At 43.5% G+C, this 16,938-nt stretch overlaps 1 protein-coding gene across 21 annotated transcripts in view; it reads left to right on the forward strand.

The window, feature by feature from the left end:
- Window positions 1-16,938, forward strand: part of LOC139380607 (guanine nucleotide exchange factor DBS-like) — a 64,498-nt gene that overhangs the window by 17,716 nt on the left and 29,844 nt on the right. For 14 of the 21 annotated variants that reach the window (XM_071123462.1, XM_071123463.1, XM_071123452.1 and 11 more), the window contains exons 2-3: window positions 10,950-11,033; window positions 12,079-12,193. In XM_071123462.1, coding sequence (XP_070979563.1) covers window positions 10,950-11,033; window positions 12,079-12,193 — 199 coding nt within the window. Of the gene's footprint in view, window positions 1-6,322; window positions 6,494-10,949; window positions 11,034-12,078; window positions 12,194-16,938 lie in introns of those variants that run through there. The other 7 variants (XM_071123454.1, XM_071123455.1, XM_071123458.1 and 4 more) reach the window with 2 other exon arrangements.

Here is a 16,938-nt window from a genome sequence, read left to right on the forward strand (position 1 = left end):
ATGAGAAGGAAAAGTATGTGGATATATTGAAGCAACATCTCAAGACAGTCAGGAAGTTACAGCTTGGTCACAAATGTGTCTTCCAAATGGACAATGACCCAAGCATACTTCCAAAGTTGTGGCAAAATCGCTTAAGGACAACAAAATCAAGGTATTGGAGTGGCCATCATAAAGCCCTGACCTCAATCCCATAGACATTTTGTGGGCAGAACTGAAAAAGCATGTGCGAGCAAGGAGGCCTACAAACCTGACTCAGTTACAGCAGCTCTGTCAGGAGGAATGGGCCAAAATTCACCCAACGTATTGTGGGAAGCTTGTGGAAGGCTACCTGCAACATTTGACCCAAGTTAAACAATTTAAAGGCAATGCTACCAAATACTAATTGAGTGTATGTAAACTTCTGACCGACTGGGAATGTGGTGAAAGAAATAAAAGCTGAAATAAATCATTCACTCTACTATTATTCTGACATTTTACATTCTTAAAATAAAGTGGTGATCCCAGTTGACCTAAAACAGGGAATTTTTACTGGGATTAAATGTCAGGAATTGTGAAAAACTGAGTTTAAATGTATTTGGCTAAGGTGTATGTAAATTTCCGACTTCAACTGTACCCCATTCCGAATAGGATGCATAGCTTTTGACCAGAGCCCTAGAAGGGATCAAAAGTAGTGCACTATATGGGCGATAGTGTGTTTGAGAATACGATTTTGAAACGTAGCCTTGGTGCTCTAAAATATCTACACGAGGAAGCCAAAGAAAAAGGAACAGGCTCAAGAGAACTGAATATGAATCAATTTGACTATACAGAAGAGGAACCAGATGCTGTGAAGCAGTGGGTTATTTTAAAACTGTGTTGGATGAGCTTCTCTATTGAATCTTTGTCATCATATAGTGAGTTAGCATGGCTGCTCAGGGATTAATAGGTTGATGCCTTTGGTGTTGGACTGGCTAAGAGAAATGTTTTAGAGCTTTAAATTGAGTTCACATGTTTTATGGCTCTCTGTTTGGTGGATGACCCCATAAGGACTGTATTTCACATCTGGTGTTTATCCAAGCTACTAGTATTTACTCTAGGTAATGAGTTTTTGGTGATGGTGTACAGTAAAATAAGGTTAAAGACTAACATAAACATGTCTTTCACTCTCAAATACATCTACAGGTACAAGACGATACAGTGCATTCGGAAAGTATTCGGAAAGTATTCAGACCTCTTGACTTTTTCATTTTTTTTTTAAAGTTACAGACTTATTCTAAAACATCATTTTTTTATCGTCATTCTATACACAATACCTCATAATGACATAGCGGGGGGGGGGGACTTTTGAAAATTATTACAAATAAAAAACGGATGCCTTATTTACGTAAGTATTCAGACCCTTTGCTATGAGACTAGAAAATTAGCTCAGGTGCATCCTGTTTCCATTGATTATCCTTGATGTATCTACAACTTGATTGGAGTCCACCTTTGGTAAATTAAATTGATTGGACATGATTTGGAAAGGCACACCCCCGTCTATGTAAGGTTCCACAGTTGACAGTGGATGTCAGAACAAAAACAAGCTGTGAGGTCAAAGGAATTGTCCATAGAACTCAGAGGCAGGATTGTGTCAAGGCACAGATCTGGGGAAGGGTAATTTCTGCAGCATTGAAGGTCCCCAAGAGCACAGTGGCCTTCATCATTCTTAAATGGAAGAAGTTTGGAACCACCAAGACCCTTCCTAGAGCTGGCCGCCCGGCCAAACTGAGCAATCAGGGTAGTAGGGCCTTGGTCAGGGACTTGACCAAGAACCTGATTGTCACTCTGACAGAACTCCAGAGTTCCTTCGTGGAGATGGGAGAACTTTGCAGAATGACAACCATCTCTGCAGCACTCCACCAATCAGGCCTTTATGGTAAAGTGGCCAGACGGAAGCCACTCCTCAGTCAAAGGCACATGACAGCCCGCGTGGATTTTGTCAAAAGTCACCTAAAGACTCTCATATCACGAGAAACAAGATTCTCTGGTCTGATGGAACCAATATTGAACTATTTGGCCTGAATGCCAAGCGTCACATCTGGAGGAAACCTGGCACCATCCCTATGGTGAAGCATGGTGGTGGCAACATCATGCTGTGGGGATGTTTTTCAGTGGCAGAGACTGAGAGTCTAGTCAGGATCGAGGAAAGATGAACGAAGCAAAGTACAGCGATATCCTTGATGAAAACCTGCACCCATGACTGTGTGGCCACACAGGCCTCCAACTCAATCATTAAGTTTGCAGACGACACAACATTAGTAGGCCTGATTACCAACAATGACGAGACAGCCTACAGGGAGGAGGTGAGGGCCCGGAGTGGTGCCAGGAAAGAAACCTCTCATTCGACGTCAACAAAACAAAAGAGCTGATCGTGGCCTTCAGGAAACAGCAGAGGGAGCACGGCCCTATCCACATTGACAGGACCGCAGTGGAGAAGGTGGAAAGCTTCAAGTTCCTCGGGATACACATCATTGATGATCTGAAATCGTCCACCCACACAGACGGTGTGGTGAAAAAGGCGCAGCAGCGCCTCTTCAACCTCAGGAGGCTGAAGAAATGTGTCTTGGCCCCTAAACCCTCACAAACTACCTGTACAGGTGCATCAAAGCTGGGACAGAGAGACTGAAAAACTGCTTCTACCCGGTTACGCAACCCTGCACTATAGAGGCTGCTGCCCTATATACATAGACTTGGAATCCCTGGCCACTTTAGTAAGGGAACACTAGTCACTTAATGTTTAAATAATGTTGACATACTGCTTTACTCATCTCATGTACTATATTTTAGTCAATGCCACTCCGACATTGCTCAATCTAATATTTATATATTTCCATTATTTTACTTTAGATGTGTGTGTATTGTTGCAAATTGTTTTTAGATACTACTGCCCTGTCGGAGCTAGGAACAGAAGCATTTCACTACACCCGCAGTAAGATCTGCCAAATGTTGTGTATGTGACCAATACAATTTGATTTGATTTTGAATGCTCAGGACCTCAGACTGGGTCTAAAGTACACATTCTTATTTTAGACCCAGGACAACAACCCTAAGCACACAGCCAAGACAACGCAGTAGTGGCTTCGGGACATGTCTCTGAATGTCCTTGAGTGGCCCAGCCAGAGCCCGGACTTGAACCCGATCGAACATCTCTGGAGAGACCTGAAAATAGCAGTACAGCGAGGCTCCCCATCCAAACTGACAGAGCTTGAGAGGATCTGCAGGAAAGAATGGGAGAGACTTCCCAAATACAGGTGTGCCAAGCTTGTAGCGTCATACCCAAGAAGACTCAAGGCTGTAATCACTGCTGAAGGTGCATCAAAAAAGTACTGAGTAAAGGTTCTGAATACTTATGTAAATGTTATTTTTCTGTTTTTTTATTTGTAATACATTTGTAAAATAAATGCTAAACACCTGTTTTTGCTTTGTCATTATGGGGTATTGTGTGTAGATTGATGAGGGGGGAAACTATTTAATCCGTTTTAGAATAAGGCTGTAATGTAACAAAAATGTAAGGTGTCTGAATGCTTTCCGAATGCACTGTACATCATGTATTTACTGTAGCTCAAAATACTTCTTATATATCCAAACTGGCCTCAAAAACAGCATTTAGCAGAAATCCACTCTTTTTGCGTCACTTGCTATGTCATTGTGACATCATTACCGATACTGGCAGACGTTTCTAGAGGCAGAGAGAAAGATAGATCTCTCTAATGGTTTCTGTATCCACAGATAGATGATATTTCTACGTATGTGTCTTTGCTCCTGGTGGGAATCATCAACTGATACACCTGCTGCCAACCACACCCATTGTAAAGGCCCTGAAGGCTTAGTAATGTATTGTTCTGTGTAGATGAAGAGAGAGAGGAAGAGATAGGGAGGACAAGGAAGAATGGGAGACGAGGTAAATGGGGAAAAAAAGAGTGAGAGGAGGAGGAGGGAGAGATGATACCTCTGTGGGATCTGCCAGGGGTGTGATGGGTGTGTGTTGATTGTGTGAGAGGGTGCCATGCTCACTGTGTGACTGCCCCTGAGCAGTCGGTGGATAAATGAAAGCTGTTACGTCTGTCTGTGTGATATTGTCAGCAGCTGCTTGACTAACGCTAAGACTGTCTAATCACCTCAGGGCATAAGTAAACAATATTGCCAGGGAAGAAACCCTATATCACAGAAAGTGACAATCACATGGGTGTATACAGTACTTAGTTAACGATTTTCGATCTTGTGAGTTTCCCGCATAACTTCTGTTGTTCCTGTTCCCCTAGTCTCTACTCTCCTCAGCTCAGGTTGCAGCTTTGAAGTCTCATGATGAAAGGAAGAAGCTTACGTCTCTCTCCAATGATCAATCGCTTAATACCATCAACATCTGTTAGCAGCCACTGAGCCACACAGTGGACAGAGTCACCTGTCTGGGTGGGGTGATCGGCTCATATAGCAGTAACAGGAACCCTGCTTTAGATCAATAGTCATTACATGTATCCAGTAGAATTGACCCAGAGAAAAAGTAACCCTGACCTCTCAGCTCTGCTTCCTGTTGGGATAGTGAGATGGAGTGTCTAGACCGAGCAGTAGTAGGTGATGGTTCTAGTGGGATTTGTACGATGTGAGGGAGGTTATAGGTCTCTGCTCTCTACTTATCGTTCCTATGTGTTAGTGTGTTTGGGGTGCTGTGTAGATTCATGTGCTATAGATTAGTATAATCTCCGTGGGTCGCCTGGCCTGCTGTCACCTGCCACCCTAAACACGGGCATATGTGCTGCTCTCTCTGTGATGTCACAAAGCATTATGTGCACATGCACATACAGTACCTTTGTGATGTCACTGAACAGGCTTTTTTAACGAGAGCTAATCTCCCCTCAGCGCATAACTGAATACAATTGCACTAGAATTGTTTATTTTTTAAATTATTTTATTATCCTATTGATATTTTTTGTGTGTTTTAGCCTTTTCTTGTTAATACCTGTGTTTTGTTAGACATGTTTGATGTAGCAATGTAAGTTGTGTATTTTTGTATTATGAATAAAAATGTATTAAAAAATAAATAATTGATCTCCACTTTTCATTATGTCACAGACCTGTTTACCGGTAACCATGTGCTGTTCTCTTTGTAATGTCACCTATCTTATATTTTCAACATGGGACTCTGCTCTTCTGTGACGTCACAAACCTTTCACATTCTTAACCAAAGCATTCAACTGTCTTTATGGTGTCACTTTGTTTACATTTGCATCTAAACGTTTACATTATAATGGCGACTATCTATTGTGATGTCACCAGCCTAGCATGTTTCCTGTGATGACACAGTATGTTGTGTGAGATGTGTCTGTCTGTGATGCTGTCTATAGAGAGGGATGTACCGTGAACCCCTCCTGTCCTTCACACACACACACACACACACAGAATTGAGTAGGCTGACCCAGGGAATTATTTCCCCTCTCTCCAGACAGAGAGGTGTGTGTTAGGCGGTGTTCCATTACACTAGGGGAATATGATAGGACAGTTGAGGGAAAGGACCTACACAACACTCTTCCTTATCCTCTGTCCTGACTAAAAGGATCAGTTCAACTGTTGTTCCTGATCATTTTTCACTGTATCCTGTGTTCACGCTCATGTGACTCCGACACGGGACAATACCACATCAAAGGGAGCATGGATGTGGGCAACGGGGGAGTTCACACAACACATTGGCAGTCTCTCATGCAAACATGCACATACAGTACCAGTCAAACATTTGGTCACACCTACTTGATGACAGATTTGCACACGAGCTGTCAAGGCAAAGGGTGGCTACTTTGAAGAATCTCAAATATAACATATATTTTGATTTGTTTAACACTTTTTTTGGTTACTACATGATTCCATTGATTCCATATGTGTTATTCCATCGTTTTGATGTCTTCACTGTTAGAAAATAGTCAAAAATAAAGAGAAACCCTTGAATGAGTAGGTGTGTCCAAACATTTGACTGGTACTGTATGTGCATGTGGACCTATGCATGACAAATAGACACTCAGCCCAGCTAATCGATGGTACACTATAATGCAACCAGCATGCTAGATCATCTATATGTTTCAATATTTTGCTTAATATTTCAATATATACTGTGTGCGAGTGTTTGCATGTGTGTGTGTGTGCTTGTGTGTATGAAAGAGAGCTCTGTGCAGTGCTGCCCAGAGGCCAAGGCTGTCACTTGAAAGGTCCCCTCATGGCCAAACAAAGAGCCCTGTTGGGAAAGGGGGGAATGAGAATCTCCACAGCAGAGCTTCAATATTTGTGGTGTTTGTATGTAAGGGGAGTGTCTGTAGAGACAGACAGTGACAGACATGACAGTGTGTGTTTTAGGATAAGGCTGAAACGACCGTCTACACTATGAGTAGTACCTTGAGGAGGTGAGCCTGGCTCAGCATGGCCCTGAACCAAGTGTCCCTGCTCTGTCACAACGTCAGCAACCTGTGGCTGAAGCTCCAGAACAGGACAGGTACTGGTTGGTCTTAATGTCTGTCTTTCGGTTGGTTGGTTGTCTGTCTCTGTCTACCAGTGTACATGTTACTTACAGTAGACGATGGACATTGTTGAAGTGACATGCTGTTTTGGTGCTGTAATAATATTGACGTAGACCGTCTGTGCTGTACTAATACTGACCTGCCACTACTGGTTTTGTTTTTGTGAATAATGTAACATGTCAGTTTGGGGCATGTCCGCTCTAACCACTAGGCTACCTGCCACCCCTAGCATGTGTAGGATGGTCATCTGAATCAGGGTTTGTTTGGCAGCTGGGGTGAAAGAGGAGCGATTACGATAGAGGAAACCAAGTCAAGATGTAACTTTAACACATACAGTTGAAGTCAGATGTTTACATACACCTTAGCCAAATACATTTAAACTCAGTTTATCACAATTCCTGACATTTAATCCTAGTAAAACGTCCCTGTCTTTGGTCAGTTAGGATCACCACTTTATTTTCAGAATGTGACATGTCAGAATAATAGTTGAGAGAATCATTTATTTTGTTGTGGCTATTTTGCCACAACTTTGGAAGTATGCTTTTGGCCATTGTCCATTTGGAAGACCCATTTGCGACCAAGCTGTAACTTCCTGACTGATGTCTTGAGATGTTGCTTCAATATATCCACATAATTTTCCTCCCTCATGATGCCATCTATTTTGTGAAGTGCACCAGTCTCTCCTGCAGCAAAGCACCCCCACAACATGATGCTGCAGGAGACATGCACCCCCACAACATGACCCCCGTGCTTCACGGTTGGGATGGTGTTCTTTGGCTTGCAAGCTTCCCCCTTTTTCCTCCAAACGCAATGATGGTCATTATGGCCAAGCAGTTCTATTTTTGTTTCATCCGACCAGAGGACATTTCTCAAAAAAGTACGATCTTTGTCCCCATGTGCGGGTGCAAACCGTAGCCTGGTTTTTTTATGGCGGTTTTGGAGCAGTGGCGTCTTCCTTGCTGAGTGGCCTTTCATGTTATGTTGATATAGGACTTGTTTTACTGTGGATATAGATACTTTTGTACCTGTTTTCTCCAGCATCTTCACAAGGTCCTTTGATGTTGTTCTGGGATTGATTTGCACTTTTCGCACCAAAGTACGTTCATCTCTAAGAGACAAAATGCGTCTCCTTCCTGAGTGGTATGACGGCTGCTTGGTCCCATGGTGTTTAAACTTGCGTACTATTGTATGTACAGATGAACGTGGTACCGTCAGGCATTTGGAAATTCCTCCCAAGGATGAACCAGGCTTGTGGAGGTCTGCAAATGGTTTTCTCAGATCTTGGCAGATTTGTTTTGATTACACCTCCAATTGACTCAAATTATGTAAATTAGAATTTTCCAGGCTGTTTAAAGGCACAGTCAGCTTAGTGTATGTTAACTTCTGACCCACTGGAATTGTGAAACAGTGAATTATAAGTGAAAGAATCTGTCTGTAAACAATTGTTGGAAATGACTTGTCATGCACAAAGTAGATGTCCTAACCAACTTGCCAAAACTATAGTTTGTTAACAAGAAATGTGTGGAGTGGTTGAAAAATGAGTTTTAAAGACTCCAACCTAAGTGTATGTAAACTTCCGACTTCAACTGTATCAAAGCCACAGGCTGAGAGAAGGACAGTGTACCATCTAGCCATACTCCCAAGTACTTGTATGAGGTGACTACCTCAAGCTCTAAACCCTCAGAGGTAGTAATCACACCTGTGGGGAGAAGGGCATTATTCTTACCAAACCACATTACCTTTGTTTTGTAGGTGTTCAGAGCAAGGTTAAGGGTAGAGAAAGCTTGTTGGACACTAAGAAAGTATCATTGAGGACCTTCAAAGGTTGCAGTGACACATTCATAACCTGAGCGGAAACCAGATTGCATACCCGAGAGAATACTATAGACATCAAGAAAGCCAGTCAGTAGACTATTGACAAGTTTTTCCAACACTTTTGATCAACAGGGCAAAATAGAAATAGGCCTATAACATTTAGAATCAGCTTGATCTCCCACTTTAAATAAAGGATGAACCGTGGCTGCCTTCCAAGCATTGGGAACCTCCCCAGAAAGGAGAGACAGGTTAAAAAGGTTGGAGAGGCTTGGCGATGATAGGAGCAGCAACATTAAAGAAGAAAGGGTCTAAACCATCTGACCCAGATGTTTTTTTGGGGTCACGTTTAAGAAGCTCCTTTAGCACCTCGGACTCAGTGACCGCCTGCAGGGAGAAACTTTGTAGCGGAGCAGGGGAAAAAGAGCTTCTTGCTTCTTGTCACATCGTCAACATTAAGAGACATGGGCAGCTGTGAGGAGGAGGGTTTGTCTTGACATAGTGTTGAAGTGACAGGAACACACCCAGGAAGCTCAGAGAAAAGTGAATATTACTCTCTGTAGATCATCCCTTTAGCTCACTGGAGAAGAAGGGATGTGATGAAGGGAGATGGAGAGACAGACATGCTCCTAGACATTCTCTACTTCAGAACATTTTACTGTGAGTGTGTTGCGTGACAGCAGTGCTCCTTTACCTTGAAACTGATGTCCTGTCCCGAAAGGAAGGCTTGGCCACTGAATAATACAAGAGACGAGAGAGTGGTTATCTCTGGTTAGTGGTCTGACATGACATCCTTGAGATAAACAGTGTTGTGGCCCTAGAAAGTCTGCCAGGCTCGTTTCTAACGTTACATTTACATTTGAGTCATTTAAGAGTTAGCGTCTGCTAAATATCTTTCTATCTGTGTCTGTGTGTGTGTGTAATATAATCCTATAGTGTAGAGCATCACTGTGGCTTTCTGTTCCATCGATCTGTTGTGCTCTGTACTGTTAGGCCCTCAGTCTCAACAGTAGGACTTTTGCCAAACTCCCACTGTATTGGCACTACCTGCATAAAGAGAACTGCTTGATCCCACTGTATAACTAACAATATGTAGCTGTTTAGAAATGGTTGCAGACAAACCTATTTTTGTGACTGGCTGGGAGCATGGGAGTATAGTATGTTCTGTATGTAACCATCTTGTTTGAGTTTCTAGGATCCATGCTATGAATGTATGTCATCCAGGGACAGGATGTGAACACACATACGCACAGGCTCACTTTATTGTAATACTCTTATCAATTATTTATTTGTATATTATACAGTTGCAACCTACTAGCATACCAAACTAGAGCTATTTGTACACAGTTACAGAGACTAGAGACTCCTGGTCAATAGTTCAGCTCAACTGCTCTTCTGGTAAATCATTGATACCGATTCAACCCCAAACCCCTCACAGCAAAGTCAGCACAAGTATGGTATAATCCTTAGAGTGAGGTGGATTATACTGTATAATATAGAAATAAATAATTGATAGAGTATTATGCTACCAGATATCCTTATTATTACAAATGGACAACAGAAATATTAGCCAACAGCTACACATATCCTGTGAACTGGACATATACCGCATATTAGTAATAGAGGCAGTACACACCTTCAGGTACTACAGAACAATAACGATACCAGTGGCGGCTGCGGATGGGAGGACAGCTCATAATAATGGCTGGAACGGAGTAAATGGAATGGCATCAAACCATGTGTTTTGTATTTGATACCACTCCACTGATGCCGCTCCAGCCATTACCACAAGCCTGTCCTCCCCAATTAAGCTGCCACCAACCTCCTGTGATTGAAAGAAGTCTGTTCCGCTTTTAGGAAATTGCATTTCTAGGTAGAAATATGCTGACTGAAGAATGGGTGATTTGGGGCTGTGTCAGTGTCTCTGAACTACTTTTGTTCCTGTATACCAGCAATGATTAGGAACCTACTGTAGCCATTCCCTCACTGCTGACCTGGGCCTCAAAGCAGCATGTCTTGTCACCCCATCTCCACCTTCACTGCCTGGCTGGGGCTGCCTGGCTGGGGCTACCTGGCTGGGGCTGCCTGGCTGGGGCTACCTGGCTGGGGCTGCCTGGCTGGGGCTACCTGGCTGGGGCTACCTGGCTGGGGCTGCCTGGCTGGGGCTACCTGGCTGGGGCTGCCTGGCTGGGGCTACCTGGCTGGGGCTGCCTGGCTGGGGCTACCTGGCTGGGGCTGCCTGGCTGGGGCTATGCTGAGCCCTGCAAGGGAGGCCCATTATCAAATGATTTGAATACCAATGATGGCAGTTCGTGGGGGATAGAGCTGGGAAGGCAGTGAATGGCTGTGGCTTTTATCTGAAAACTTGTTTCATTAATGGTGGGTCAGGACCCAAAGCATTTGTAGCATTCTGCTCTCTGGTCTGCGTTTCAGATGATTATTTGTTCACTATTCTGCACGTCTGTACTGCTCATAACGTCTATACATGCTGTAATAACTTAATGTTCTGTTTTTGTATGTCTAGCTCTTTCATACTTTTGCGATGGTTCTTTCATTCAATGCGATATGTTTTGTCCTGACTGTGACTCTGACTGTGTTGTTGCTCTGCTGCTCCTCCAGATGAGATCATGCAGCAGGAGAGCAGTCCCCTCTGTGCCATCGACATCACCCCTGACCTCAGGAAGCAGTTTGCCTACCTCTCAGGTAACACTTCCTGTCTATGTCTCTGCCTGTCTGCTTGCCATAATACAGATGTCTGCTATAACAGGACCGTACTGTTCTTCTACCTGATATAGTTCAGATGAACTGTCTGCTTCACCCCTCAGATTTGCCATTCAAATTTTTCCTCTCCTGTTTTCCTGCTCATCATTTTTTTCATGCGTGTTAGTCCGGCTACTGTACACTGGGGCTCATTTTCTTCACGACTCTGTGTTTGTTTAGTGTGTATTTACATATGTGTTTATCAGTTTCTGTTGCGTATGAGCCAAATATAGAGTTTCTGTTTTTCCAGTTGTCTTGTCAATTCAGTGTGTCTGTACTGCATGCATACTAGAAGCTTTACGGAAATCAACTAGGCTTGTGAGCAGACTTCCACAAATGTTTCTTAATTGAAAAACAAAATGGATAATATAACGGATATTATTTTGGCATTGATTCCTTCACCACTGCATTCACCTCATTGAATAGATTACCCCCACCCCCAACACACACACACTTTCCCCCCTCTCTGTCCCCCTCTATGCTTTGCATGGAAGGTCACCTTGGGGACTGTTCTCTGCCTGTCGGCGTCCATTTTGCGGAGAGGTTGCCTCTTCTCAGATGCAGGAGAGTCAAAACAGACAGTGAAACGATGACGAGCATTTGCTGTTGCTAGGGTGATAATAGAAGAGGGAAAAGCAGACATTAATATTCTCATCACATGGGCTAATAGTATAGCTGGTCACAGGCATGTGTGTTTGTGTGACTATTTCCCCCATTTTCTAAGTGTATGTCGGTGTGTGTTTAAATACTGCAGAAGGTACCCGTCTTTCTCGCCCTCCTCTCTCTCTTTTTCGCCGTGTGTTGCTTTCTTTCTCTCTCACTTGAACCTATCGCCTTATCAAAACAGTCTGGTTTGCCAGTTCCACTGGCGCCCTCTTGTGGTAATCCTTGTTGAAGTCGTGTCAAGCTAATTACAAAGGAATGTGACTGAGTCTTCTCAGTTCCAGTGAACTCTCTGTTTCTTAACTCTTCTATGACTCTTTCCCAGGGGGCCGAGGGCAGAACGGCAGCCCCATCATTGTGTTCCCAGAGTTTCCTGCATTCGGAGAAATCCAGGAGAGGGAGTTCCACAACGTGCTCACATACCTGACCAGCATCCCCAGGTGAGATTCTACATACCACATACACACCATTGCTTCTTCAGACACTTCCTGTGTCCGAGCTCCCTACATGTATTATTCCCATGGTAACCAGTCTATTTTACAGGAAGGGAACTAAGGAGAGGCAGATTAATATTGAACATGCTAGGAGGAATTTAGGAGAAATCAGATGAATGTAGAATTTGATAACATCTACTGCAGCTTAAACTTATTTTTGTGTGTGTAAGATTATAAATGCTTTATTAGCAATATAAACCATTATATAGTCAATATACAAATCGACACACACAAATCGATGACATCAGACCTGCTCAGACCTGCTTCCATTTCCACTGCTTGTAAGACTATTTCATATGTTTCATATGCTGTGTTGTTTCTCTCTGTAGCCCATATTTTTTCAATATGTAAATTAATAACGCATTTGATTCATCCACAAATTTTGTCTCATGTATAATACATTCTGAACATAGTTTGTATTTGATTAAGCGTAGATGTTCGTTAGCTGTCGTTCGTTATGTTCCAACACTCCCTCCATCTTGTGGCAATAAAGAGTTATTTTTAGGTCTTGGTTCCAATAGTTTATATTTTTTTCTAAGAGATTGTCAGTTGGATAGGCTTTCTGCAAGGTTTTTTATATCTTAGCTATCATATGAGTATCATTTTCTGACTCAAATATAATTCCCTCAACATTGCTCTGATGTCCATAAGATTTCAGATCGAAATGTTGTGATTTAAAACGTTTAAGTTGCATGTATTTGAACATGTCTACATGGTCATATTGTTATAGGGTTCTTAACTATGAAGTGAATGGTATTAAATCAAATCAAAGTTTATTTGTCACGTGTGCCGAATACTTACAGTAAAAAGCTTACTTACAGACTCTAACCAATAGTGCAAAAAAGGTATTAGGTGAATAATAGGTAGGTAAAGAAATAAAACAACAGTATATACAGACAGGCTATATACAGTAGCAAGGCTATAAAAGTAGCGAGGCTACATACAGACACCGGTTAGTCAGGCTGATTGAGGTAGTATGTACATGTAGATATGGTTAAAGTGACTATGCATATATGATGAACAGAGAGTCGCAGTAGTGTAAAAGAGGGGTTGGTGGATGGCGGGACACAATGCAGATAGCCCGGTTAGCCAATGTGCGGGAGCACTGGTTGGTCGGTCCAAATGAGGTAGTATGTACATGAATGTATAGTTAAAGTGGCTATGCATATATGATAAACAGAGAGTAGCAGCAGCGTGAAAAGAGGGTCTAGGGGGTTGGGGAGGGCACACAATGCAAATAGTCTGGGTAGCCATTTGATTACCTGTCCAGGAGTCTTATGGCTTGGGGGTAAAAACTGTTGAGAAGCCTTTTGGTCCTTGACTTGGTGTTCTGGTACCACTTGCCGTGCTTTAGTAGAGAGAACAGTCTGACTGGGGTGGCTGGGGTCTTTGACAATCTTTAGGGCCTTCCTCTGACACCGCCTGGTGTAGAGGTCCTGGATGGCAGGCAGCTTAGCCCCAGTAATGTACTGGGCCGTACGCACTACCTTCTGTAGTGCCTTGCGGTCAGAGGCCGAGCAATGGCCTACCAGGTAGTGATGCTCTCTATGGTGCAGCTGTAGAACCTTTTGAGGATCTCAGGACCCATGCCATATATTTTTGTTTCCTGAGGGGGAATATGCTTTGTCGTGCCCTCTTCACGACTGTCTTGGTGTGTTTGGACCATTCTAGTTTGTTGTTGATGTGGACACCGAGGAACTTGAAGCTCTCAACCTGCTCCACTACAGCCCCGTTGATGAGAATGGGGGCTTACTTGGTCCTCCTTTTCCTGTAGTCCACAATCATCTCCTTAGTCTTGGCTACGTTGAGGGATAGGTTGTTATTCTGGCACCACACGGCCAGGTCTCTGACCTCGTCCCTATAGGCTGTCTCAGTGTTGTCGGTGATCAGGCCTACCACTGTTGTGTCGTCTGCAAACTTAATGATGGTGTTGGAGTCGTGTTTGGCCATGCAGTCGTGGGGGAACAGGGAGTACAGGAGGGGACTGAGCACGCACCCCTGTGGAGCTCCAGTGTTGAGGATCAGTGTGGCAGATGTGTTGCTAACTACCCTCACCACCTGGGGGCGGCCCGTCAGGAAGTCCAGGATCCAGTTGCAGAGGGAGGTGTTTAGTCCCAGGATCCTTAGCTTAGTGATGAGCTTTGAGGGTACTATGGTGTTGAACGCTGAAAACAGACACGTTAAAAGATTCTGGGACCATAAACTTCCTTGTTCACCATACAACAGGGATTAGGACACCCTGTTGCTGGAGTGCTGCAGACACTTCATGTTTTAACTGACCTGGAAGACCAATTGTGTTGAATTTAGGCAATCCCTGAACTGATCACTTGGCTCAGTTGGTCAGGTTTGGCACCTAGTTGGAACAAAATCATGCAGTACTGCAGCACTCCAGGAACAGGGTTTCCTACCCCTGCCATACAACATTGTTTATATTGCTGGTTCAGCTCATGGTATACCACATATTTTCAGTGCAAACCAAGTGTGTTATCCTCAGCTCTTATTGACTGCTGTATAGATATAGCCAGCAGGTGTCATGAGAGGGTCATATGCACTGCATGCTGCTTGAGGTAGAACCCTTTAACCACTGATCTCCCCCAATCCTAACCTCAACCATTGTTCCTGTATCGTCTTCTTAGTCTTGTGTTTAGTGTGTCAGTGAGAGTGTTATGTAAATGGCTGTGTCTGGGCGGTCCCCTGTAGAGATCTCTTAGTAGAGAGGGAGGAGAGGAGATCTCAATGCATTCCCCTAATTAGCTGGCCAATGCAATAGCCCCAGCCTGTAATCATATTACTGCAGAATGTCTTTGTGTACTGAGAGACTGGTGATGGGGGAGGGGGGAGAATAAATGACCCCCGCCCCCCATCTTCTCAATATCCTCCTCACAGGGATTTCTGCCATCCTTTCCCTCTTTTTTCCCCCGTCTTCCGTTTCTCTTCTCATCCTTTGCCCCATTCTCTCTGTTTCTCCAGATACCCTTCCTTCCTTGTATAGCTATTTTCTCACTCATTCTTATCTTCCTCACTCCATCCTTGTCCGTTGAGGCATGTAGTGGGTCTAAAATAGAAACTGCAGTGGTCCTGACTGTTTAAGTTTGAATAACGCATGTAGACAGCTGAGCTGCAGTACATGCGCGTGAATACACCAGCCAACAGAGAAGCTCTTACACCTACTCCTGCACCTAATCGTGGCGTACAGGCTTGAAACCACTTACACACCTGGTTCACATATTCACATACAGGGTTGAAACCACTTACACACCTGGTTCACATATTCACATACAGGGTTGAAACCACTTACACACCTGGTTCACATATTCACATACAGGGTTGAAACCACTTACACACCTGGTTCACATATTCACATACAGGGTTGAAACCACTTACACACCTGGTTCACATATTCACATACAGGGTTGAAACCACTTACACACCTGGTTCACATATTCACATACAGGGTTGAAACCACTTACACACCTGGTCCACATATTCACATCACATTCTAAACTGGTGTAGAATAGCTGTGTTGCAACCCCTGCATGGCTTCCTTCCTGTGACTCTTTGAGGTCACTGCTGACATCACAACCTTACAAAAAGTCAAAGTTGAGCTGATAGAAAGGGCCTGAGGCTAAAGCTGCTCAGAGCAGATGGACAGATGGCCAGGAATTCCTCAGGGCGGTTTTGTGTGTGTGTGTGTGTGTGTGTGTGTCTTGACCTTGAATACAGAACTATTCAATATGTTCCACATTTTGATAAATATATATATTCATGAAAATCATTTAAAATGAAGGTTTTTGGAGGGGGACTGCGTGTGCATAAAATTCCACAGTTTCAAATTCCTTTTGAAGGCATTCCCAATTTTGAGTTAATTTTCCTGTTCCTGGTCTGCCGATGAGGCATGGAATTTATCCGTATCCGAATCCCTTTTTCGCCTCCGGTGGGAAAAGCCTGTTTACACTGCGGATCGCCAAACACTCACTAAATTAATTAGCAGCCTGTGTCCTTGGGCAGACCAGGTTTCTCTCTCGCTCTTGCTCTCTCCAAACCTCTCTGGGTCTAGTTCAGAGTGGTTGCAGGTTGAGGTAGAACCTTGACAGGAGGATTTGAGAGTGACTGAAACTTGAAGAGCTCTTTTAAGAGCTTTTTTTAATCTGTTTTTAATTTGATTTACAGCCTGCCTGGCTTCAGGCAGTTAGAAGGGGTGGAGTATGACATAGAGGGGGAGCTGTGTGTGTGTGTGTGTGTGTGTGTGTGTGTGTGTGTGTGTGTGTGTGTGTGTGTGTGTGTGTGTGTGTGTGTGTGTGTGTGTGTGTGTGTGTGTGTGTGTGTGTGTGTGTGTGTGTGTGTGCGCTTGTGTGTGTGTGCTTGTGCTTGTGCACGCCCGTGCAGAAATTGTGTTTTAAGCAATCCCATTCCACAACAGGGGTTCCACCAGCATCAGACAACCGCCGCAATAAATCAAATTATTTAAACTCCTTCACAAATCAATTATAAACTCCACCATGAATATTTAAATTAATCTAATTTCACATTCATTATTGCTCAATATGTTTCTGTGTCCATTCAGCTGTGCGAGTGTGTGTTGCAGAAACTGCTTGTATGGCAGAAACAATCATATCCTAGAAGTGGTGAATTAATTCCTCTGTATATAGATCACCCTTTCTGGCAGTTTTTTTAAAATCTGAACCCTGAAA

The sequence above is a fragment of the Oncorhynchus clarkii genome, chromosome 22 (assembly GCF_045791955.1).
Source record: "Oncorhynchus clarkii lewisi isolate Uvic-CL-2024 chromosome 22, UVic_Ocla_1.0, whole genome shotgun sequence".
Taxonomy (NCBI): domain Eukaryota; kingdom Metazoa; phylum Chordata; class Actinopteri; order Salmoniformes; family Salmonidae; genus Oncorhynchus; species Oncorhynchus clarkii.